Below are 26,664 nucleotides of genomic sequence, written 5' to 3' on the forward strand. Positions count from 1 at the left end.
CTTTTCAAGATTTTTTTGTATAGAAATTTAACACCTTTTTACTATTACCTATTTTGCCTAATTAATTCAACCCTCTCTTTCAAGAAGTGAGTTAATTTAAAGAAACAAGGCACCGTCCCAGGGGCGGCGCCAGGATGTTTTTACTGGGGGGGGGGGGGGGGGGCAACCACGAAAAGTGAGTTCCTCTGGGGGGGCAAGCTAGCTCTGCTCCTACTAGGTTTTCAATATATGCTTCCGGGCACTTGGGTGGGCATAGGGGTGGGCAGGCGAGAATTTTGGGGGGGCTCCAGCCCACCCTTGCCCCCCCCCCCCCCTGGCGCCGCCCCTGCACCGTCCCATCCATGGCCTATCCCCCTAGGCGGGTTGCGCCAAGGTGTTGAGGAACCAACCAACCAACCAATCGTGACATCGCAAGCAGCCGCCGCGTGCTGACAATCCATTAAAAAATACAACCAACTGGTCAAAAATATCAGAAATAAACTCCGTTTGTCGAAACGGTGGCTTCTTCCATGTCGAATTTCGAAGTTTCGTCACTTTTACCATTTTTGTTCAGTATCCCTTCAATAGCGCCATCATCACCCTTTTTTCACCCTGGCCTACGCTGTATAGGCGTGACCTAACAAATATGCACTGCCGTGGCTGTGATGTTAGCCTATGCACTCGCGCGCGCAGCCCAGCATGGCGGCGTTTTGTCTCGTCTGTGAAAAGACCCATGCAGTATACCGTGTAGTCTTCTGCGAGTATTCGAATGTATAATGCAGTATTTCGAATTCGCTTCGAATCGAACTTACTGAAATTTTTGAATTATTCAAGACAAACAAATAGATGCATATTAATCCGCATGTAAAGGTGTGTGTGTGTGTTTTTTTTTTTTTTTTGCAACGAGATGCTAAGCCGCAAAACTTCCAATTCACGTGTAACTTTGTAAAAGTGGTTTCACTGCAGTAAAGTTGTGCTGAGCCGTGAAAACATTCATAAGAAATCCGCACTGCTGTGAAGCCCCACTTCTAAGTTAAATGGAGATTCTGAGTTGATTGCACTCCCCAAGTTCGCTGACATTGGTCAACACGCGCACGCATCCCCCTTTTAGCCGGGCCACAATCCGCCCACTCGTGCAGGGAGGGAGACGCCCTCCGTTTTGACCAACCTCGTATCATTATTACTTTTCTTTTTTCATCAGCTAGGCTTTGCGTCCTTGTGCTGCAGTCACACGGGAATACTCGACTAAGTAAACGAGAAATCAAGACCACAACGGCGGGTATAAAACACTGGAAGGGAGATTTGCTAAATATAGAGGAGGGGCTGGTTTAGTTAATAACGCGTCACTAGATAACTTGAAAATTGCGCTTCAAACATAGCCTCCAACCAGAACTGCCTCCAACCAACTCAAGATTGAATAGTTACTGCATTGTTTTGATTTTTAATGTCAAATAATATGTTTTGCAGTGTTTTATAGAGTTTTGTAAACATGATATGTACTACTACTAAATTTAATTGCGTTTACTTTAAGGACGTCGCTATGCGGTGCCCGTCGAAATAGTCTGGTGCACATGACGTGGTCTCGGATTTTTCGCGTTTTCTCCCTGGGCAGTGGTAGTGACAGTTGAAAACAAGATGTTTATGTGCCTGTGTGCCAGTTGTGTGTCCGCGGAGCCAACTTGAGGTGGAAGGCTCTGCGCTTTTCTTTTAAGGAGTCCGTCGGTCACCGAAAGGTAACACTTTCTTCTACAACCTGCCGTCATTCGAAGTCTTCGTACGAGAGTCGGGCATGCCGGGTGCGCGAACAGAGGCGTGCTACACGGAATGGTGCCCGAAAAATATGTCCAACCGCAAACAAACAACGCGCGTGTCGACAGTACATATGTATTAAAAACCAACTCTGGTACTCAGAACGCTTGCAATATTCAAGTATTGTTGTATAAACCGCGTTTAGCCGCTCTGACGCGCTGGCTAAAGATAAATGCGTCTTAACTCTTATGTTCCACCGTGGGAAACGAACCCTCCTTAACTGCCTGTAAACACTAATCATTGCAGCATTGTTAGAATAATGGAAACCTGAACTAGTCTGAACGTATTCGTGTTGAAAAGACAGGGTATGCAAACACGGGCACCAGAGAGGTCAGGACGCCACAAACGCTGCCGGCGTTTTGCGGTGTCACCCGCGTGTTTCTGTATGAAAATTCGTTCATGTAAGCGCACTTGAAGTTGTTCTGTTGCCAGTGAGGTGTAAACAAGCGTATCTTTGTTCAGGAACAAAAAAAAATCAACTGCTAGTTTGCCCAACTCCATCATTTCAATTACATCCAGCGAAACTAAAGGCGGCGCATCGAGGGTGGTCGCTAATCCTTAATAAACGAAAGAACTACTAGACATGTAAAATTAGCACGTTTTTGACTATGAATTTCACATCGATAGGGCCTATTTGGTATATAATTATGATACATACACGTTCTGTTCTTTTAAGTGCGAAGCATTTCTTTGCGTACTGCAAGCTCTTCTGGCGTCTCTCTCTCTCTCTCTCTGTATGTATGTACACACACACACACACACACACACACACACAACCAAAATCAGTATGGGAGGGTAAGATCATAAAGTTTCCTAAACTACGCAAGAGGGAACTCCGGCGCTAGTGTCTATGGGAGGTGCAATGCACGGTGCTTCAGCGAGAATGGGAATTATGACTAGTACATGAATTCGCCTAGTCTTTGTATTCTACGTTCTCTCTGGCGTCGCATGGCTCGAAGATGCTTTGTCGCGAAACAGCAATCGGTAAATGTTCGGCAGTTGCGCTTCACCACCTTCACCTTTTAAATCACCATTTCAAATCAGCTCACAAAGTTCAAAACGGTTTGTTTTTTCATTCGAAAAGAAAAACCGAAACACAGCAGTAAACGAAGCCACAAGTGCGATTTGCCGCCCGCAAGCACGAAGACTAGGCAAATCCCTGTCATACCCATAATTCTGATGGGCGCTGAATGATCGCTGCGCCAGAGTTTTCTCTAGTTTTAGGAAACTCTGTGGGTAGGATGGCTTGACAAATATGACGTGCTCGTCAAGACATGAATAATGCCACAATTTCGTTGTGTACATCATCAAGCACTTCCCAGACAGTGGCACATACCCACAGGCGAGTATGTGCTACTGCTATGTGGGTATGTGCCACAGCTGAATGACAGTATTCAGTGAGGAACAACGAGAACAGATATGGGCAATTTTAATGCCTGAGCATTAAGAAAATGCTGACATTGGCAGCGTTGACCCGATGAAGGCAAAGAATAAATGTCAACGTCTGAGGAATCGAACCCAAGCATTCTGCGTGGCAATCAAGCAATCTACCAGAGTCACGCCAGGTATCAGAACTACTTTTCAAATAAGCCCTAATGTCCATGAAACGTCAATTGTGATTGCAGTGCTGGATTTCCAATTACATAAACATTACATATGTACTCCTATGATACATCCATCACGTCGGGATAACGTCAGTAGACTATTTGCAGGAAAGGTACCGCGCATGAGCAGTAACCACACAGGTAGCGGTCTCTGCGTGGCATTTTGGTTTTGGTTGGAAAACTCGAGCCCTGCCGGTTGCCGGTCGTACATTCGTGTGCCGTGGTTGAGCGGCTTTGCTTTCGTAGTTTGGGTAAATATGCAAGCACACTGCACAATTTACTAAGAAAGTAGTGCGAAATGCTGGGCCGGATAATCCATGTTTAGGTGTGAGGAGGACCTATGAAAACTTCCGACAACGGTGTGTGATTGAATGTGCCTTCTTCGCTGGTTTTTCTGTCATCTAAACAGAGAAATGAGCACGAGCTTCGACAGGCTCCTTCCCGTGAGGCTACGCGCTTAAAAGAGAAAAGTTCGAATAACGACATGTTGGGTTACATAATTCTGCCGGAGGAGAAAAGAACCTATTTTGAAACAGAGGAGTTTGGCACTTGTAACTCGCCGTGGGTGCCGAACTAACATCTATGGATCTTCTTTAGTGTAGCACAACAGCACACAGTCTCGCATATATCAGCGCTTCTAACAGACTGCACAGTACTGCCGTTAGTACGCGAGGATACGCTCTCACGTATTTGTGCGAACCATGAGTGAGATAGAAGCATGGGTAGTTTAATCATCTCAATAATGGGAGCTGCATTTGTAGCCACTTTATTATGTATAGTAGGGGAAACTCCCGTCATGTGAACAAAGCGTAATGTTGCATATTATAGTTGGTTACAACCTAAGAATAAATGTAAGATCCTCATTCCACACAATTCATGCAAACATAAACAGAACGTTTTCAGCACTAAAGCAACAAAAGAAATGCACGTGAACACCTAGACATCGTCTTGTGCATTTTATTTGGCAAAGACACTTCCAACCAAAAGCACAAGCAAAGCTCTCCTGTTTACACGACAGGGGCCGCTCACTTTTCCGCAAATTGTCAATTGTTGTAAGGTACCACACACTGAAGTTGATTTATGTAGCAGTATCCAGGGCTGCCTCCTCGCGAGCACCAGCGCGTCATATCAGGTTATTGCTTCTGGTGTTGCTAATACTCATGTTCCTGTTAGCATCATTGCACAAGTGCAAACAACTGGTTATATAAGTATCTGCAACATTTCAACATATGTCTGTGCATGCAGCCATTTGGATCAATAAAAAATTATAACACAGTCACCTTGACTCCACATGGTTCGCATAACGTCGATTCTTGAGGTACATGAGATCTAACGAATTTTTACTGTTATTTTTTTTTTCTTTGGGCCTTTGTCACTTCGTGTGTTTCAGGAGGATTGTCTATTGAAATAGTTGGTCTTGCTTGGCACGAAGAAAGTCTTCAGTGATATAGTTATGAGCCGTATTTATCGTAACAGCTTTGTGAGTACATGTGCACTACCCACAATAGCCCATACAATAACTGACTGCAGGCTTCAAGATGAGTGACGTCCTGGACATTCTGGACGTGGAACGTCCCAACACTCCAGAGGTCAGCAAGGAGACCATACTGGGCACAGATGCTCGGAAAGTAAGTGCAGCAAGTGACTTTTTAGCCTCACATTTTTTAACCTTCTTCCTTTGCCTTCTTTGTTTCACTGTTTCTAATTAGTTGTCTTCTTAATTATACCTTTGCAACATGGTGTCCTAATTTGGATAATTTGGAGACGTTACTTGCCTTTGTCATTTCTGTGCACCATTGGCTAAGGAGAGACCACAGATGCAAGAAGTTGTATTACTTCTGGTTGAAATAGTTTTATATGTATGATTGCTTTGGCAAAGTCAGTACCACATTCAACAAGATGTTGGTCATGGGGCATTTTAGCAGGAATTTTCATTTTGTTGCCTGTTTAGAAATGCTCGCTGCTTATAGATGGCTATCGCATGTAATCTGAGTGGGTCTTTGAATTCAGTTTGTGGAAAAATATAGCACAACTAACTGTTACAATAATTATGTAAATATTGTTATAATTACAATCAATTGCAGTGAAATAAACTGTAATTTATCTTAACACTTCCACTTGCTTCACATTTGGCCTTCATGTTACAGCATCAAAGTACGTTAATTTCATAATTTATAGACAGTCAATCATAATGCATGTTGCAATAGTGTTGTACTATTCTATAATTTTTTTTTTCATCTCCTTGTGCGGCACAGAACAAGCTTATGCAGAAGCGGAAGCTCATTGAGGCCACCTTCAAGCGACCCGAAGGGATGCACCGGGAGCTCTACGCCCTGCTTTTCTCAGATGCTCGGTACGAAAAGGGGGGCAACAGTGTATTTTCTTATCCATGTACTCATGACACCATTTACCATGGCAGCAGTAAGTTACCGCATGACTGTCACCTTCTGTTAGGAAATAACATGTGAGATAAAATCACAAGTTGGGCTTAATGAGTGTCACATGCACTTTAGGGACACAACTTTCGAGATGGTACCGTAAGTTGTGTTTGATTATGACTGCATGACTACAGGAATAGCACTTGCCAGCATTCTTTTGGCATGGCGTTCCACTGACGCATTTACTGCATCTGAGGACAAGATGCACTGCACCTTGTCCTCAAGCTATACTTACATTGTTGACACAGGTTAGTTGGTTTATAGTGAACGGAAGTCTTTTCGCATGAACGAAAAAGAGGATAGAACACTGTTCAGCCACTACACATGTCCCTTCTATCCTCCTCTTTATTCTAAAGCACTTACGTGTGCAGTTGCATCAGCATGCTAAGTGTACTTGAACATTTTAAGTTTATGGAATACATAAATAAGACTTCACAATGTTGTCAGCCAATCAATTGTAGAAGCCACGTGAAGAAACAGCTGGACAGGAATGCTGCTCTTTCTCTTCTGCGATATACGGCCATTTTGAATTCAAAGCCATGTGCTCCTCTAGACCAGCCTGCAGTGTGATTAACCAGAGGTTGAGTGTGCAACGGCTGTGAGAAATCTTGGTTCTATCTTTCGTTCACAGAGACAACCCGCCTTTGCTGCCGACAGACAGCAGCCAGGGCTACAAGCGCAACAAAGCCAAGCTGGGAATCAGACGTGTCCGCCCATGGCGCTGGATGCCGTTTAACAACCCGGCTCGCAAGGTGTGTCTCCCATCCGATTCATTGTGCTTTTCATAACAGTCGTAGTGACGATCTCTGAGCTGCCATATTTATCTAGCTTAGGTATTTTTTGTTGGTATGGGAACAGGGTCAGCATTGAAGAAAGGCTCAATAAACGAGCCTAATGCATTAGGTTCTTGTTATTCTTTACTTTCAACATGGAGCAGCTAAAAGGACAAAGAGCAGGAAAGGAAGAAGCTGAGCTTATTCATACCACAGCCGCGGGGTGGGCTGAGCTATAGGGCTGAGCTCTGGATTAGTTTTGTTGCACTACACCTTATTGTCGTTAAACTGCACCCCGATCATGTTCTTGTCAGGTAGGGAATGGAATAAGTTTATTCAAGTCTTTTGGGGCATGAACTCTATCACGTAGCAGGCCGCTCCCATGTCAAGAGAGACAGGCCTAGCCCCTCCATCATGTTGTGGGGCAAAATTGAATTATGAAAAAGCATCATGGCAGACCAGCATAAACCTCATTGGTATGTTCAAAGCTCGGATGCTAAGGAAATAGCTGCACCTGTTCCATACTTTAACTTCATTCTTGTTAATGAAGTTATCAGAGGATAATGTGCTGCACACTTACCACCAATATCCGACTTTTTAGTGGTAGTATCTTATTGTCTGTAATGGTTACTTCTACATCGTGAAGCATTTTTATGTAAGACAGCGTAAGGCATTAAGGGCAGTGCAACTCTACACGTATAGTGTCTGTCAGACTGGTGCACACGGTCAATCATAAAATTGCCTGTATAATGAAAAATCTATCATGCCCCAGCTATAGAACGAGACATTGCAGTCTATAGTGTTTATATAAGTGGCTTGCTTAACCGAAGTCTATAGAAGTCAAGAGCTCTTTGGTGTATATGGCATTTGACTGTAGTGTAGAGATTGGTTGAAGATTCCATGCTTCTTTATACTGAGTGTTGACTGGCCATAATCTTCTAATCACCCCTGTTGAGAATGGAAGGTCAGTCTGATTACATGTTCTCCGTGCAAGGCCACACAGCGTTAAGCTGGTCTGTTTGGTGAGTTGCTTTGCGAATTAAACCTGAGATGCGTATCTCCATGACAAAGACTGCGTTCTTTCTTTAGCCAAAAACGAAACACGGTAACAAAGCACGTCTTGTAAACGTATGTTTCAACTCTTCTAGAAAGATGAGAAAAGAGACCACGTTTAGGAGGGTCTCATACTGAGCTCAAGTTTGCAAATGTTTTGTGTTTTGATTAGTAGCATAGTGTTGCCCTTGTTATGTAGTTGGGCATTGTGTCTCATCAATACTTTTAGTTCGGTTTGTGACAGGATGTCGTACATCTGTGTAGGATGGTGTTATGCTGAGCCACTGGCGAAGACTGGCTGACGAAGGCAAGGAGTACCCCTTTGCCAAGTTTAATAAGGTAAGTAGAGTTATAGCCTCGCACTCCCTGCAGCTCACAAAATTCGTCCTTGTTAATTATTTGGGCACTCGCAACAGCTGTTTTCATGTGTTTACATGGAATCATGGCATACACAGATAACACAACCTTCTCTGTTTGATTAACGAGATGTTGACAGCACTGGTTAAAATGTTTTATAATGTTATCTGTATATTTAACTGGTAACTGATGTCATATGAAAATGCTAGGCTTGTGTGAATAGTGATTTGGTATGAACAATTTCGGATCTAATTCAAATTGCATACATCAGGTGTTATAAGGAAAAATGGGCATATTTTTTATGACCCAACCAACCTGTGCAGTATTATTATTATTATTTTCTTTTCAAATTAAAACAAGGCTTGTGCAAATGCCATCCTTTTGGCTCGGAGGAAGTGGGAACGACCTTGAACAGCAGCAGGATCTGGCCTTTGGTAAAATATGTTGCTTTTTAATGTTTACTATGCCTAGAGCATATAAGTCAATGTAACAAGAATAATGAATCAATGTGTAAATAAGAGGGTTTTGCAGCAGTGCAATTTTTTTTGCAAAGGTTTATTCACTGTGTAGCACTCCTCCACTACAATGAAACCACTTTTAAAGGAAGTAACATGTAAACTATTAATTTAAATAGGTGTTTTCTCTGCTTAACACCCTATTGCTGGAGTGGAACCATGTGTAGAGGCGGTTATAAGAGGACTAATATATATTCAGTTAAACCCATTTATAAGAGGCATGCTCTGGGCAGTAATTCCTGTCTCTTACATGAGATGTCTCTAATAAGTAGCGTACCTCATATGCATTTTCTTATTAACCCGTATTTTGCTGTAGGCACACTGGTGTCTCTTATACGCATTTGTCTCTTGCATCAGTGTCTCTTATTAAGTCTCTTATTAAGAATCGACTGTAACACCGATTCATTCATTTCGAATTGAAGCGTTCATATACTTCCACAAGCCTATAAAATACATCTATTGGCCAGTATGTACCATTTTTAGTGCTTGTTTCTTCTCTGCACACTATGTTTATGTATGTTGTTTCGTACAGTACTTATATTCTATCTTTCACCCTGTAGTTTTTTTCTTTAATTCCTTGTGATGCACGTCTTTCTGCCTATCTGCCCATGTACTTCTTGGTTTTCTACAAAACATACTTTTTCGTTGTACAAGTTCCACATATTTTTTCTCCATAATTTACTGCACATGTTTATTATTTGTTATAATACAGGGATCTGTGTCTAAAGGTTCAGGTGCACTTTGTTTTATTTTATTGTTGTTATGTTATTGATTCATTCGTTCATTCGTGGAGCAGCAGGTCCCAGTGCCGACGTATACGGAAGCAGAGTACCAGCAGCATCTGGCAAGTGCACAATGGAGTCGGGCTGAGACGGACCACCTGCTGGAGCTGTGTCGACGTTTTGATCAGCGTTTCCTGATTGTTAAAGACCGCTGGGACACGGGGCGCTTCCCAACGGGACGCTCTGTGGAAGACTTCAAAGAGCGGTACTACGGCATTTGCCAGGTACTACCACAGGCCTGTTTGGACCTATATAGATGCAGCAGTTTGTAGGCTGCCGTAGAGGTAGCAGTAATTTAAAGGGGCCCTGCAACACTTCTTGAGCATGATCAGTGAACGCTGCCAATTGAAAGTAGAGGCTCCCGAGAACACGCAAGCCAAATATTATAGTGCAGCGCACGGCCTGCAGTTCACAATAAATTATCTAAGTAAACTAAAAATTGTTCTCTTGTGACAAATGACGAAGAAAGCTCGAAAATTACGCGTAGAGGGCCTGCTGTCAGCCATTGGCTGATTCGAACGTGACGCGTGGCGGCTATGTCATTGCAGAGATTGCTGTGGGAGGCCGCGACTTGGGCACGCGTGCACGCGCGATCACTCTGACAAAGCCGTGTATGCGAAGAAAAAAAAAAGTGCTCAAGGTTGCGAGGCGCGCTTGACATAGTTTCTTTGCCCATGCCAACCATCCCCGCTTAGCTTCCAGTGCTTTCGTTGAGAAGAGAAAATGCGATTGCAGAGTGCGACAAATCTAACTTCACTTGTACTGGACAGATTCTTAAAACTTTTGTGGCGTTGAATTGCTGGGGCAATAAGCTCTTTTAGTGTATCCAGTGTATGGTTACTTAAAAAAGTATTTCAGGGCCCCTTTAATTGATTGATATATAGAACAAGAAGCTGGTTACACAAATATTGTGTGGATGTGCATCTTCACAGCCATGAGGGTTGTTATGCTGTAAGGTCAGACTTGCAGGTGAGAGAGAGATATGGTATGAAGAAAGGCAGGGAGGTTAACCATAACTCGCAGGTGAAACATGCATTGAAGTAAAGCTGTGCTTTTTTAAAGGAATGCCGAAGAGAAAAAACGATGTTTCTCGAATTAGTAAGGTATACTTTCACAATTAAAAAAAAACAATATTGCAAGAAATACGCTTGGTAAGCAAGAAAACTTGCAAAAAAAAAGTGCGGGTGGCAGCCGAACGTGTAAGTTCCCACACCAAACAAACGCTGTAATGTCATACATTTTGACAGTGTTGTTCTTATGTTCTAAATTGGTAAAAATGCAGTATGTTGCGCTTTTATGGTGCTGTGTACTTAACATGCCAAGTTTCAGAAAATTTCGTTTAATCAATGACATGAAAATGTGCAAAATACATTTCGGAATTCGTTATGTAACGAGCGGAGATGTCAGTGTGAAACTTGAAAATGAGATTTTTACTTTGATTTTGTGATGGCGAAATGAACATTAGTAGAGTTTTCGAAGTACAATTCTTCAAGATAAACCGAGTTGATTGTCGTTCCACTTTATTGTCCCTTAATCGAGCCACAAATGCGAATTCTTCTGATTTTACCCTTTCTCTTGCCTGTTCACCCAAAGACCTTGGCCCGCATCAGGGCTTCTCCAGGACAAGAACCCAAAGGGCGCGCCTTCGATGCCGACCACGAACGCCGCCGCAAGGAACAGTTGCTGAAGCTGTATGATCGCACTACAGAGCAGGTGGGGTGACCTGCTCAAAGGCAGTTCATTTGTGCTAGCATTGCAGTTCGCTCCGATTCGGAACCCGTTGCAGTGATTCGGCCGGTTGGATGGGGTCGCGGTTCCGACCTCTGCCACAAAGTCCACATTTTGATCAGAAGAAACGTCATTGTAACTGTCAATTTCTTGTGGTATAGTTTAGAAATGTTTATGGCACAGCTCCAAGTGCTTAAAAAAAAAAGAGGATTAGAATTGCCTGCTGTGGCATCTACTAAAACTGCTGCGCAAATCCAGTACATTAAAATGTACTGGATGCTAGCTAAAAACTTTCTGCACTGTAACTTTTCATTTCCATTTTCTGCAACATACTTATCTTGATTTCTTATTCCAACCAAATTTAGTCCGCTACTCTACTCACATTACATCTTCACTTGTATATGTCTGCTTTACACCTTTCTACAGCCAAAATATAATAAACGCCTTGCAGTTGATGGCTCATTTATATTCCAACACATATTTACATGACAGCCTTTAGTCAAACTTGGTCCTTGCTCCACAAAATGCCAATACCGTATAAACGCGTGTAAGGGCCGCACTTTTTTTTCAGAAAGTGAGGGCTAATTTTCAGGTTGCGGCCCATACACGGAACTTTTTTTGTGGTGAACTAAAAACAACGTACCAGTTAGTGAACGAAGAGCGTTTATTGCAGTATGCCGCGTGTGCGCTTAATCGTCGTCACTCGACGAGTCCTCTAACACGGAGTCAGAGATAGTGTGTTGCGGAGCACCATCATTCCACAAACAGTCATCTTCGGTGCCATCTAGGCTGTTGGATATCCCAGTGACCTTAAAACTTCGGGACACAATGTCCGTCGACACCGAGCTCCACGTCGACAATATCCAACCGAGAACAGTAGCAAGCGGTGCCCTCTTCAGCCGTCCGGTCGGCGTGTGCTCATGGTTGCCGGTTGCCATCCATTCCGTGTAGAGTCTTCGGAATTCAACTTTGAATGGTCGATTCACGCTCACATCCAATGGTTGCAACATTCCTGTGAGGCCGCCTGGAATCACGGCCATGTCTGTGCCGACACGGCGCAGCTGCTCCTTCACCTTATCGGTAAGGTGGCCGCGGAAACTATCCAATACTAAAAGTGAATGTTTGACCAACAAAGCTCCCGGTCTGTTCTGCCAAACACTTTTCACCCAGTCTAGCACCAAATCATCGTTCATCCATCCCTTCTCTTGGGCTCTAACTATGATGCCCTTGGGGAAAACTTCGTTGGGAATTCTTTTCCTTTTCAAAACAACGTACGGGGGTAGCTTCCGCCCGTCCGCGGTCACACAAAGCATCACGGTGCAGCGTTGGCGCTCAGCGCCGGTGGTCCGCACGGCGACACTCTTCTTGCCTTTTACTTCGACTGTGTAGTTCTCGGGAGAGTCAAACCACACAGGAGTTTGATCAGCGTTCGCTATTTGCGACAACAAATAACTGTGCTGATGGCGCAGGCCGATGACATGCTTGTGAAAACTAAGCACCTCGTCGGTATAGTCTTCTGGCAGCCGCTGGCACAGCGTGGTCCTTCGCCGAAAAGAGAGTCCCTTTCTTTTTATAAACCTTCGCACCCAGCCAGCACTAGCCTTGAAATCCCCGGCCGGTATATTTTTCGCACGTGCCAAGGCTAGTGCCTTTATGCGCAGCATGTCTGTAGTGAGCGCAAAACCATCGTTCCGCACCTCAGTCACATAGCGGAGCAACTCCTCTTCCAAATCGGGATACTTGCACTGTTTTCCTCGGAAAGCGCGCTTTTTGATATTGGTGTTCTGCAAGGCTTTCTTCTGGGCGCACCAACGTCGAACACACTTCTCGTCAACGTCGAATTTTCTGCCGGCGGCCCGTTTCCCGTGCTCGAGGGCAAACTCGATCACCTTCAACTTATAGCCAGCTGTATAGCTATTCAGCTGCTTGCCCATCGTGCAAAAATGTAAACGTCCCGCAGAAAACTAGCTGGAGTCCCAGAGTCATTCAACGGTGCGCAAAACTCGAGCACATGGCAGGCTGAACAGCACAATGACCAAACAACGCACAAATACCAAAGTTGGTGATGCTAATGCCGATATGGATAGCGCGTTTGTATAGAAGTGTCAGAAGTTAAATATAAAATTCTGCTTTAACCTTTAGTTGGCGGGTGTATGAACACTACTGAAAAATTCAAAAATTTTTAGCCAACTTCATGAACATATTAGCATGAAGAAAACCAACAAATTATTCTGATGATGTACTATATGGTGATGATGAGAATTGCGTTCCCTAACGCCATCTACTGACAACGCCTAGTAGCTCACACACGCGCGCGCATTTTAAATACGCATGGGTCAAGGAAAGTGCGGATGCGGCCCTTACACACAACTTTTTTTTTTTTTTTGAATATGTGCTTCTTAAAAACGGGATGCGGCCCTTACACGGGTGCGGCCCTTACACGCGTGTATACGGTAGATCATCATCCATGACGTCACAGAAATAGGATACAAAATTTGATCGGAGGCAAGATGCGAAAATGCTCACGTATTACATTTGGCAAATGCACGAGCCTGATCGTGACAATGCACCTCCTGAAGCCTGTTGAACAGGTGTCTTTAACTAGCACTGTTGTTTTGAAGCATTCCCTGCGGTTGTCCGCAACTTGCACAGGTTGAGGAGGAGCAGACGCTGCTGGGAGAGTTGCGCAAGATCGAGCTACGTAAGAAGGAGCGCGAGAAGAAGACGCAAGACCTCCAGAAGCTCATCACGGCAGCAGACAACAGTGCCGAGGCACGACGTGTCGAGCGCAAGGGCCCCAAGAAGAAGCTCAACATCCAGAAGAGCAGTCGCATCGAGCCGGGGGTGAGCTCTCATGTGCATATACTATTTGAATTTGATTCGAAATTATTTTGTTCAAAATTATCTTAGGGCCTGTCATCAGGTGATACTTCAAAAGGTCACAAAATGCTGCTTCATTAGGGGACACTGGCATACGATGTTCTAGAGAAATTGTAACACACCCCCCATAACTTTGCATGCTTGTGCAGATCTTGCTGTCATATCAGGCCACCCACCCAGAGGGACTTTTTGTTAGCATTATAGGCTCCAATTAGCATTATAGGCTCCAAACATCTGCCATTTGCATGGCAGATGTTTGTGTTTTGTTACCGGGAGTGCTGTTTTTATAAGCTTTTTGTGACACATTGCAGCTTGTTTGAGATGTTGAGGGGACTAAGATGTGGTTATGCAATGATTAGTGGTATACACCGAAAAGTTGAAGTACTGGGTCTATTATGGCTTTACTATATGCAAAAAATGAATTGTGAATGAAAATAGTTCAGTGAAAAATAAGCCCGACTAGTCGCTGTCGTTAGCACCACCCACCGTTAGTGACTGCCATTTTATCATGGTGTGTGTAACATCATGTGCTGCACAGAGTGGTGGCATTGTCTTCTACCAAAGCTTCAGCCACAGTGAATCATTCAATTTCATTGCTAAGCTGAAGAAACTTGAAAAAGCTTTACTGCGTGCACAGCTGACCACTGAACAATATTGTTTGTCTGAATGTTTAGACGCTCGCACAACAAACACCTTGTCTCGTTACGACTAGCAGGCACCGAACTGGTGCCCTATTCTTCTTCGTACACTTGCATGCTTATAAAAAAATATTCAATTGTAAATGAAGCACTTCATCAAATGTGCCGAAATTTCACCAGCTTATTTGTGAATGCACAAAGACTAATGCATGCACCGTATTTACTCGCGTAATGAACACACTTTCTTTCTCGAAAAATTGGAGCGAAGTTTGGGGGTGCGTTTATTACACGTGGTAAATTTTATGAAAACTTTTTCGGGAGAAGGAAAAAAATGCGGTAATGCGGGAAAAAAAAGTTAGGTCGCTTAGCCTTTCGCAATTTACATACACGTACACTGTTTGGAAACAGCTTCTTTGTTGAACTTTACTCATCTTTGGTGGTTGATGGCGCTGTCTTCTGCAAGCTGTCCCCAAGCCGCCTGCGCAGGCCATAAAAACAACGCATTGCAACTATCTTTTGTATTAATCAATCGTTTAAGTGCAGCAGTGATATCTGCTGTGAAATGGAGCGCCCAAAAGCGTGCACTCACTGGGGGGGGTGGGGGGTGGGGGGGGGAATGAAGGGAAAGTTAGAGTGAAGGAAAAAAAAAGTAGGCTAAAAAAGAAGGGGTGGGGGTATTCGCAGGAAGCGCAGGAAGTTTGGCTTGTTTTCATGTGGAAAAACTTCTGCCCCGCCGCGGTGGTCTAGTGGCTAAGGTACTCGGCTGCTGACCCGCAGGTCGCGGGTTCGATTCCCGGCTGCGGCGGCTGCATTTCCGATGGAGGTGGAAATGTTGTAGGCCCGTGTGCTCAGATTTGGGCGCACGTTAAAGAACCCCAGGTGGTCGAAATTTCCGGAGCCCTCCACTACGGCGTCTCTCATAATCATATGGTGGTTTTGGGACGTTAAACCCCACAAATCAATCAATCAATCATGTGGAAAAACTTATTGCTGTTGATCTACAAGGTTCTTTGAAGCGTAAGTGCTTACTTGTGCTGTCATGTTGGGCTGCTTCATATTTTCACTTTGCTGTAAGGTTTACGCTTACTTATATGACTATTGCATAAAGAAACTGATGCTTGGTGTGTGTGTTACTGGTTAGCGATTTTGAAGGTTCACCATTTCAGTTTCTGCGTTCTTGCAGGCGGTGGAGTCGGCAGGCATTCGGTTTCCGGACTTCAAGGCCTGTGGGGTGTCCCTGCGAAGCCACAGGGTGAGGGCATAAGGAGATCTCGTCACTTCGTGTTGCATGCTTTCAAACTAATGTGGCGACACTTGCCATGTATTTCATGTCACCTTACACCTTCTAAGTTCCTGAATTGTGCTCAGAGGCTTGATTAACGTTTCAGGCTGTTCTTTGAAATGAAATGGCAATAATGAAACTTGTGGCACTCTGTTATGTCAGGAGAACTATGGTACACTCATTAAATGGAACTTAAAGTACCCATGTAAATACTTTTTGTTTAACAGGAGTGCTGTTTACGGAGAGATTACCAGGAGTGCAGAATTCAAGTATGAAAGGATTCATGTTAAAGGCAATTGTGCTATTTAAGCAACAATTCGGTGTACTGAAAGTATAGTATACTTACATGCATCAGCAAGTTCCATCTGGAACGTTAGCCGTAATTATCAATCCAACATAAACTTTAAAAAGTATGGTTGACCATTGGGCAAGTAGCTGCTGGTCCTTTACTATATTTAACCAAATGCGACGCGTCTTCTTCCAGATTTCTGCTACCTAAAGTCGACCCTCGTGTTACAATCGAATACCGAAATCCTACGTTTTTTACTTTCTGGACATGATAAAAACTTACCCCTCACGTTACAATCATGGCTGCCTTACAATCGAGTAAATGTGGCAATGTGAAATGTCGATACAAAACAGGACAAGATGCTGTGCTTCTGTTCGTGTGTTTTCTGCGTTTACATTTTATTCTGTGGTGCCATTTCTTGACAATGATTGGTGCTCCCTTCTTTGTTGCACACTTTGTAAGTGTTTAGCTGATCGACAGAGGTGTTACATTGTTTTTTAACACTGCAGGGTATTCACATTAAATTAGCTCTTCGAAAAAGAACATGCATGAAAACTGAGGCTTTTAACTGTGGTAAAGCCAGCTTGTATTTGCTGCTTCTGGCTGATTATTCCTGCGGCTCATCCTCAGATGAAGCTGCCAGCATCAGTGGGCCAGAAGAAGACAAAGGCCATTGAACAGCTGCTCCAGGAACTGTGTGTTGGTGAGTCGCTCTTTAACATTGAATCAGTCAAGGGGCCCGTTTCTATTGAAGGGACACTAAAGGGGGAACAATTGGTCACTTTAGACTGATCAATTATACTTTGGAAACTCTACTGTCTTTAATTTCACCACCATAGATTCAAAAAGTTTTATCTTTAAGCACATGACATGACAGATTTCAAAGTACTTTTTTTTTTTTCATATTGTGCTAACATTGGCCTAAGGAAATTTTGTGAAACCTGGTATTTCATCTCTGGCCTCCTCAGAAAACACTGAATTAATTTTTCTGATTAGGAGCTACTCAGGCCCACTAGATGCCTTCAAGATTTGTGGCGCCACGGTGATCGGTACATGAACACGGACGTGGCTTCGCCACTTGCGTATGCTTTTCTGTGCATTTTCTCACTTACCGAGCATCTTCTCACAGTCAGCGTGGAGTTCTTGGTGCCAAGAGTGCTCCACCAATACGAGAAAATATTTCTCTTCACTGTCCGTTTTTTCCGTTTAAGACACGTCTGTATAAAGGCAGTGGTTAGATGAATCCATGAAAAGCGTAGTTGGCAGGACTCATTTTTTAAGTGTTGAAGTCTGGTATAGGTCTGTGATGAAGGGAAGTGAAGGCAGACAGAAAAACTACATGCTTCCCGTGGCGCGCAGACCCACAAACCTAACGGTGCAGTGCACTACCAACTGCGCTGCAACAGCGGTCGTCATGTCCCCGTCGGCTTTCTTGGGCATTTGGGAATGCATTAGCTAGCACCACTCGTAGCCACGGTGATGAACGTGGAACATTATTTTTGACCAACGGCATCGCGTGGTGCATGATCTCTCCAAGCTTGCAGCTGACCAGTAAATTTTCGCTTGCTACATGAAGGCACCAAAGCTAATGTCAGTACCCTCACTATGAAATTATTGAAACAAAGGAAATCGCCTAAAAGTAGGCTTGGGTGAATAGTGATTTTGGTTGAATAATTTCGAATCAAATTTGAATAGTATATATCACATGTTATAAAAGTAAAATGGGCATATTTGTCATAACATAACTAACTTGCACAATATATATATTTTTAAATTGAAAGTAGGCCTATGGCAAATGACATTTTTGGTTTCAAAGGAAGTGGAAGCAACTTTGAGTAGTAGCAGGATTTGACTATTGGCAGAATGCAAGTGATGACCTGTAAAATATGTTATGTTTTAATGTTTACTATACATAGAGTAATAGGGCAGTATAATAAGCTTTTAAGCATAAAAAATTATGAATCAATGTGAGGATGAAATGTTCATTTAACCTTGAAGGGGCTTCGTGGCAGTGCGGATTTCCAATAGATGTTTTCATGGTTTAGCATCCCTTTACTGCAGTGAAACCACCTTTACAGGAAATTACTTGCGGATTAGTATACATTTAATTAGGTGCTTTTACGGCTTAGCATTCCTTTATTGCAATGAAACGAACTTTACAGAAAGTTACATGTGAATTAATATACATTAAATAGGTTTTTTCATGGCGTAGCACCCTATAACCGCAGTGAAACCATTATTACATTCGAATCTCATTAATTTGAACACACTTAATTCGAACTTCCGGTTAATTCGAACTCACGATGAAGTCCCATCAAAGCTATGTGTATTTCAATGGGCGAAAACGCCCGGTAATTTGAACGCGCAAGCACTTGCGACAATTAATTCGAACATATCGCGCTCGGAAAATGCTCTCGGCACCCCGCCCAATCCCGCGGCAGCACCTCCGACGCCTCAACGCTGCACGAAAAAATAAAAGGAAAGAAAAGGTTGCGGTGGAATTTTCACTCTCTCTCAAATGCGATCTGGAATGTGCCTTTGCCACGCTTCTCCCTTTTTCGCCCCTGCCACGTTAAGACCTTCCTTCCAACACCGTGCGCAAAAAGAGAGAGAGAGAAAAAGTGGTCGCGGAGTGTGGCTCTCTCCCACGCTCCTGTGCCCGGCTTCCCCCTTTCTCGTCCCCTCCACGTAACACTTCTCCTTTCAACGACGCACGCGAAGAGAGCAAAAAAAAAAAAAAAAAAAAAAGCTGCCGTGGAGTTGCTGTGCTTCGGACAGCGGTCCGGAACATTCCTCAAGCAAAGTGGTGGAATACTTTTGAAGATCTCGGTAGCGACCATATGATAATAGAAACATGAATTCCTCAGGTGGGTACACCTCACACCTACAAGCTATTCAAATGGACAGACTGGGACAAATTCGGGAAGCAGCGTGACGAACAGAGGGATGAGCAGGCCATTGATGACATCGAGGCATGGATGGAAAACCTCAATGGCGAGGTGAACCCGAAGTTCTTGCCCCGCCGCGGTGGTCTAGTGGCTAAGGTACTCGGCTGCTGACACGCAGGTCGCGGGTTCAAATCCCAGCTGCGGCGGCTGCATTTCCGATGGAGGTGGAAATGTTGTAGGCCCGTGTGCTCAGATTTGGGTGCACGTTAAAGAACCCCAGGTGGTCGAAATTTCCGGAGCCCTCCACTACGGCGTCTCTCATAATCATATGGTGGTTTTGGGACGTTAAACCCCACAAATCAATCAAATTAAACCCGAAGTTCTGGTTGAGAAGATTGACAGCCGACTAGCCCACCTCTGGGAAGCCAAGCCATCACTGCACGCAAGATGGAAGATGCAACGGCACAATCAAAGGCTTCGTAAGAAGATCGCACAGCTCAGTCGTCAGCTTGAAGAGCATCGCCGGAACTTAAGCCACCAGCAGCGGTACGACATCTGCAACGCAGTCGACGAGTAGCTACACAATGGAAGCACGTGGTGTCTCCTCCGTCACCTTTCGGGGGATACGCAGAGCAAGTTGGCTCAGCGTGCCAACTTGCAGCACCTTTTGCACAAATGGGCAACAGCAACTGACCAGCAGATCTAAACACGCCTGCTTGACAAGTACTTTCCACGACGACCCGAGGTTCAACACAGCGATTACTCTGGCAAGCCAATGCGACGCTTGATGAAGATTTTAATGAATCAGAGATTCGCGCAGCGCTCTACCAGCTTGATGGAGAATCAGCACCTGGTCCCGACAAGGTTAGAAACAAGACTCTACGAAACCTTGACAATGCCTGGATCACCGCTCTTACAGCATACATCAACAAATGCTGGCGAGAGGGTTGCATCCCAGAGGCATAGAAACCCTCTAAGGCAGTTCTAATACCGAAGCCAGGAAAGCCGTCTAGCCTCGATAACTTGAGGCCTATTTCACTCACATGCTGCGTTGGCGAAGTGATGGAGCAGGCGTTCCTTACTCGTATCAACAACCACCTAGAGGACACGGGGGCCTACCTGCCCCCATGGTAGGCTTTCGATCATACCTGCCCACACAAGATGTCATGCTCCAGCTCTACCACCAAATCAAAACGACCCAACTAAGCGGCACCCGAGCCATCCTCAGCCTGGATTTAGAAAAAGCATTCGACGCTGTAGCACATGCAGCAATCCTGAGCCGAATTAACAAGCTCAACCTGGGTCAGCGCAGCTACAACTACATCAGAGACTTCCTGTCGTGCCGCACGGTCACTCTCACAGTCGACAGCATGACATCCGATGAATATACATACCTTAGGAAGCAGTGGCACTCCCCAAGGGTTGGTAATATCCCCGCTTCTTTTCAACCTCGTGATGATGGGTCTCTCGGTCTGCCTTGGCGAGATTGACGTTCTCCAACGTCAATGTGTGCAGATGACATCACCCTGTAGGTCAACAAGGGAAGCGACGGGCAGATAGAATGCGCCTTGCAAGCAGCAGTACCTGCAATAGAGACATGTCTCGGAGACACGGGCCTCCAAATATCTCCGCTGAAATGAGAGCTGCTGATCTACTGCCCTCGCTGCCAGTGCAAGCCAATCAGTGAACCACGCCAATGTGAAAATATACAGTCGTATACGCGAGACGTCTCCTGCATTCCCCGAGTTCCCAAGATACGCATTCTTGGCATCCACATAGCTGCCAACAGATCAAATGGTGAAACTATCCAAAAGATTGAGGGCAAGGTTACAGCAGCTACCCGTCTGATCAAACCAATTACAAAGAAGCATACAGGAATGAAGGAGGACAGCATCATGCGCCTTGTACAATCGTTTGCAATGTCACATCACTTATGCGGCTGCCTTCCACAACTGGACTGTCACCGAAAGGGAGGAACTCAACACCCTTATACGCAAGACCTACAAGATCGCCCTTGGCTTACTGGAGTTTACGAGCACCACTTGTGTGCTACAACTGTGGGTATGCAACACTCTTGAAGAAATAGTGGATGCGCAAGTAGTCTCGCAACTCGAACGTATGCCCCTCACAGCCGCGGGTTGGTACATCATGCAGAAACTCGGTCTGAATTATCACGTCAAACAAGGTCAGAAAAAGGACATTCCACACGACATCAGCGACATGCTGATGGTTGCCCCTATTCCTAGAAATATGCACCCGAACATAACGAGGGCCGACTCCAGGCTTGTGCTAAGGCACTGCTGCGCTCCTTCAGTGAAGAGAGGACAGCGCGCTTTGTGGACGCGGCAGAATACACACACAAACATCGGTTCATGGCGGTTGTCGTAGATGTTAACTCCTGGCTTACCCACGCATATAGTGTCAGTACCAAGTATCCAGACACCGCGGAAAAGGTTGCGATTGCGGTTGTGCTTACTGACCCCATCTGCGAGGCAGTTCTTAGCGATTCACAATCCGCAGTTCAAAGCTACGCGCACGAACGCATTTCTCCTGAAGCTTTACAGATTCTGAGGAAGGCTGGTTGACAGCAATTCAATAGCACTGCGATTGTGTGGTTCCCAGCACATGTCACCACCCCTACCGACGAAGGCCTCCTTATTTCAAACGAGGTGGCACACTGCTATGCACGGGAAATGATCCGCCGCACAGAGTCTGAGACTACCTCATTGAGTTCGGACCTCCAGGTTCAAAATGTTGGAGAGCGCTTAGTGAGTATTAATAATATTACCAAGCACTACCAGTTAGGTGGGCAGATATGGCCCCACCTCACCCTGAGCTGAAACGATGCCAGGCAGTGGTCTGGAGACACCCCGCCACGGTGGTCCAGTAGCTAAGGTACTCAACTGCTGACCCGCAGGTTGCGGGATCAAAGCCCCGGCTGTGGCGGCTGCATTTCCGATGGAGGCGGAAATCTTGTAGGCCCGTGTACTCAGATTTGGGTGCACGTTAAGGAACCCCAAGTGGTTGAAATTTCCGAAGCCCTCCACTACGGCGTCTCTCATAATTATATGGTGGTTTTGGGACGTTAAACCCCACATATCAATCAATCACTCTTTTTCCTCAACGCTGAGTAGTAGGTGAGAACTTTGATCTGGGCCAACCCCTCTGCTTTTCTGCCACCATAAACGCGCCCTTCCATTCTCTCAGTTAAATGTAAAGCTAGGGTTTTCTTGCGTCTGCCGCAGATTTACAGTGGCTGCTCGGCTGCTCACCCGTAGGTCGCTGGTTCGATCCTGGACACGGCGGTCGCTCTTCGATGGAGACGAGATTGTAGGGGCTCACGTACTGTTGCGATGTTAGCGGACGTTACAGACCATCCGATTATCGAAATTTTCGGTGCCCTCTACTGCGTGTTGGCAGCCGCTCTGCGGAGCTTCAACTTCAAGAAACAACAGTGGGCAGTCCAGCGGGCCTGGGACGAGGCAAGGCCTTGAAGTCCCCTCATAGGAGACCTGAGCCTGGGATGTAAACATCGCCGGACTTTCTATAAAGTGGTTTTCATCCAACCATTCATTCAAATTCAAAGCATTTGAATTGCAGTATTCGTTCGAATATTCGTACAAATACTGTAATGTTAGTTCGAATACTGTGATGTTCGTTCAAATATTCAAAGAATTCGAATATTCGCACAAGCCTACCTAAAAGGAGATTAAAGTGAAACAGGAAACAAGTGCATAAATTATACACTGAAAACTCTACTGTTATTAATTTCATAATGTCACAGAATACGTGAATTGATAGAAGAGAAAATAAAGGTCCACGTTTGATGCTTTGGTTTGAAATGAAGTGGAAGCAGCTTTGAATACTTGCAAGACTTGTGCGCCAGTAGGGTGCGAGTTATAACTGGCACTGTAGATTAAGTTTTAAAAAGTGCTATGCTTAGCGCATATATGCCCGCTTTTAAACTTCTAAAATAATAATTGAAGTTGGGGTAAGAGGTGCATTTAACATCGGAAGTGTGGATTTGACACAATGCGGATTTTCTTTCACTAGGTGGTTTCACGGCATAGCATCCATATGCTGCAGTGAAGCTCCATTGACAGTGGGGTTATGTGTTCTGAAATACACATGTATTTATTCATGTTGAAGAATCTAAATTTGTATCGAATCAAATTAAGATACTGTAGCGCTTGTTCATATATTCGGAGCAGGTAAATATTTGCCCGTCTCTATGGTTGAGGTTCGGTTACTTAGATTAAGGGGCACATCATAGAACCCCATGTGATCAAAACTATGGTGTCCATCATAACCATATTGTTGTTTCGAAATGTTAAACCCCAACAATTAATTTTTCTTTTTTCAGAGCTGAATCCAACGCCATCCGAAGAGGTGTGCCAGCACTTCAATGAGCTGCGCAGCGACATGGTGCTCTTGTATGAGCTCAAACTCGCTCTGGCTACGTCCGAGTACGAGCTGCAGACCTTGCGGCACCAGTTCGAGGTGATGGCGCCCGAGCGAGCGGCCGCCACGGCCGCGGCCACAGGTGTTGCGGCACTGACCAGCTCGTCGAGCGGCATCGGAGCCAGTATTGGCAGCACCATTGGCGTCGGTGTGGCCGAACCTGGAGGGAGCTCCAGCACCGAAGTACCAATACGGGGTATCTCGGAGATCCTTGACGTCGGTGCCACGCCTGGAACTCCTAACGTGAGTACCAAGCTATCATATGCACTCTAAAGAAAACATTAGGGAACCGTTACCATATCTGGAAGAGAGAGAGGCATGTGTGTGCCTATCTTTCTTTTTTTTATTTTTCCTATCGCATTGTGAAATGCTTCCTTCCTGACTGTTTCCTTCCTCCATGCCTGGAATTGGGCCTTTATCCAAGTGCTCAGAAGCGCAACACCTCAGATGATGGTTGTGCGTTCATATGCAGGCGACAATTAAATGTGGCATCGTGAAAGCACAAGTCACCTCGATAAAAGATAAGATTGCCAAATCAGAAATGGTTGATTGCTGATAATCCCACAACTGAGCAAACACAAGCTATTGGAAACTGCACATACAAATACGCATGTGACTCGCGCAGCTTCTAGATCCCCATTTCTTTGCACTTGTGCGCACCGAAATTTTTGCATACGTCAAAATCTGCAAGTTATAAAAGCATCACTTAAAACGCTTGCACCCATCTTTCCATCATACAACAGTAATTGTCATTTGGGTTTGCTCGCATTTCTGTCCTCAGAAGCAGCAAGCTTGTTACCTACCTATCAAGAACACTAGCCACAGTGACAGCACGCATGCCTTTCATGACCTAGAAGTACCACGGGTGTGCCATCATAGCACGGCAAGGCACGCAAGCCACCTACTGCGTTTTCAGAAATACACCCCAAAGACGTGTGAGATTAGAAAGCTGTATACCTGGCAAGTGACAAGCCTTTTTTTGCTTTCTAAAAGAATGCTTACATGAATCTTGTTGCCTGGGGTGCAGCGTCTCAGCATTGTTGCTAGAAGCACTGCACGTGCTTACCTCATTCATGCTTTGACTCTGCCATTTCAAGAGAAAACCAAATTTTAACAAGCCTAAATTACCACTTACTGATCTGCATTATAATCAATAAAGCTACCCAAGTACCCCTGCTATACACAGTGCCACGCTGTAAATAGCGTGCTACAAATAGCATTAATGTACAGGTCCTCGGTGTAAAGCATTTGCTGAAATTTGACTTGTGTTTTTTGTATCTGTGTTTTCCAGCGCAAGCGGAGGGCTGCCATCGAGCAGAGCAACCTTTTAAAGAAATTCAAGAAGGCTTGAGACCACATTTCTCCCGACACAGATTGCTCATTTGACACTCACCTTTCTCTCAGAGGGTCGCACATCATGGCCACGCAACTAGGGATTCGGAATGAACATTTCACTCTACATTATTAGCTAAGGTTTGAGAGCTTTGAGGATGCACAAACACATTGTTTTGTGGAATTTAAGAATCACCAGAGGCTTTATCTAGCAACTTTAGCCTGCCTGAACGTACAAATGTTGATTGTGTACTTAATCAGGTTCATCCTACACGTTTTGTCTTATGACAAAAAAATATCAGGGGCCTGTCATTAGTGAAGTAGCTTTGAATGCTTAAGTATAATGCTGAATTCTGATAGTATACCTCCTATCGACCACACTAAGAGCCATTGAAGCTGCGCAAGTGATTTCAATTCAGAACACGCACAATGTCGCCGTGATAGTGTCCATTTGTATTCATGGTCATTTGAAAATGTGTAAAGCGAATGCACAGCTAGCACATAAGCAATTTTTAATCAGTGTTTTCCATCATCAAACTCGTGAAGACCTGCTTTGGGCACATTCATTGCAGTATTGAACTTGTGTGCTACAGGTTGCAAGTTCGATTCCTGTAGACTCCGTTTTATACTTCGTCTTTACATTTTTGCGTTGAGGCATATTGCTGTCTCGTGTGAGTTTGTGCATGCTATTCACTCATGATGCCTTGTGCGTTAAAAAATGTTTGTCAACGATGGTGGGCCGCATCTGTGGGTGAAGCAATTCCAGAGGACATATTTGTAGTGGCATACACTGCAGATGCAACAAATTTCTTAATGTCACAAAATTTTTATTTGTACATTCACTGCTCTACCGGGAGAACAGTTGCGATGACACATGCAGTCCTGGACAAGTGAAACTCAAACAACAAATTTGAAAGTGGGACAGCTTTTTTCACAAAGGCGATAAATCAAGAGAGCAATTTTGCACGGGTAATTACGCAGTTGCAGATGATTACTTGAGCCCCACACAAAGGGTACACACTAAAATCATGTCGACATCAAGTGCACCGGTGAAATGAACGAAAAAATGGTTTGCTTAGCCCCGACTGACCCAGAATAAATACACAATGCCCGTCTTTTTTTCTTTTCTGCCAGAGAGGGCCATCAAGATGACATTACTAACCTGTAAACATAACTGCGCCAGCTCACATATAGAAACCATTAGAACAAAGAAAATGTTTCACCCCTTTTGTGATGGAGCATGTCCTCCCATTAATGACCATTGCAATGACAGCCTACTTAGATAGATGACATGTGGTGCAATTCGAGCACGAAGACCTAACCCGAAATAGGAATGATACATGCAACTGCGACGGACACACGTAAGAAATGCCATCAACAATTAAAAACTGCACGTTGATTGCCTTTTTTCATTTTGTTACGCTTTCTGGTGTTATCACAGATGTTCAAGCCAGCTCATGGAGCTTACCCTGCTGACATGCACAACTGAACAAGGAACATTACCATTAACGCCATTAAAAATTTTCTGTAAAAGTAGTTTGTTTCTTGCATCGCCCATTTACATAAACTGTTGAGATATGTATATCTGCCATGATAATTGTTTCATCCTTTACACTCGGGGTGGTTTACCTAGACTGTCACGTTCGGGTGTACGATTGCTTTCAAAAGATTTCATTGTCCAATAATATCAACACTTGCAGCGCAGTGCCACGTGAATGCTTTGCATACTGCAAGGAAGACAGTCGCCCACAGATGCTTACACTTCCTGTGCTATTCATCTGAAACCTCGAGAAAGCTATTATATTGTTACTGGCACGTAGCAATATCATCTAGGCATAATCATTTTGAACAATGCA

At 44.5% G+C, this 26,664-nt stretch overlaps 1 protein-coding gene across 1 annotated transcript; it reads left to right on the forward strand.

Moving 5' to 3' along the window:
- The first annotated feature begins 1,574 nt into the window (after positions 1 to 1,574).
- Positions 1,575 to 25,540, forward strand: DMAP1 (DNA methyltransferase 1 associated protein 1). Its single transcript, XM_037432353.2, has 12 exons — positions 1,575 to 1,712; positions 4,923 to 5,020; positions 5,648 to 5,745; positions 6,462 to 6,582; positions 7,921 to 7,995; positions 9,325 to 9,534; positions 10,904 to 11,023; positions 13,691 to 13,882; positions 15,740 to 15,808; positions 16,758 to 16,830; positions 23,379 to 23,719; positions 24,768 to 25,540. Exons 2-12 carry the CDS (start codon positions 4,931 to 4,933, stop codon positions 24,825 to 24,827), a joined length of 1,449 nt encoding a protein of 482 aa, XP_037288250.2. The 5' UTR covers positions 1,575 to 1,712; positions 4,923 to 4,930; the 3' UTR covers positions 24,828 to 25,540.
- The last annotated feature ends 1,124 nt before the right edge of the window (positions 25,541 to 26,664 follow it).

The sequence above is a fragment of the Rhipicephalus microplus genome, chromosome 3 (assembly GCF_043290135.1).
Source record: "Rhipicephalus microplus isolate Deutch F79 chromosome 3, USDA_Rmic, whole genome shotgun sequence".
Lineage (NCBI taxonomy): Eukaryota > Metazoa > Arthropoda > Arachnida > Ixodida > Ixodidae > Rhipicephalus > Rhipicephalus microplus.

What these genes read in the sequence shown, in the direction of transcription:
- DMAP1 (XM_037432353.2), top strand. Translation starts at nt 4,931, where the DNA reads ATGAGTGACGTCCTGGACATTCTGGACGTGGAACGTCCCAACACTCCA. An exon ending in TGGGCACAGATGCTCGGAAA is followed by an intron (nt 5,021 to 5,647) that starts GTAAGTGCAGCA and finishes TGTGCGGCACAG; the next exon opens with AACAAGCTTATGCAGAAGCG. An exon ending in CTGCTTTTCTCAGATGCTCG is followed by an intron (nt 5,746 to 6,461) that starts GTACGAAAAGGG and finishes TTTCGTTCACAG; the next exon opens with AGACAACCCGCCTTTGCTGC.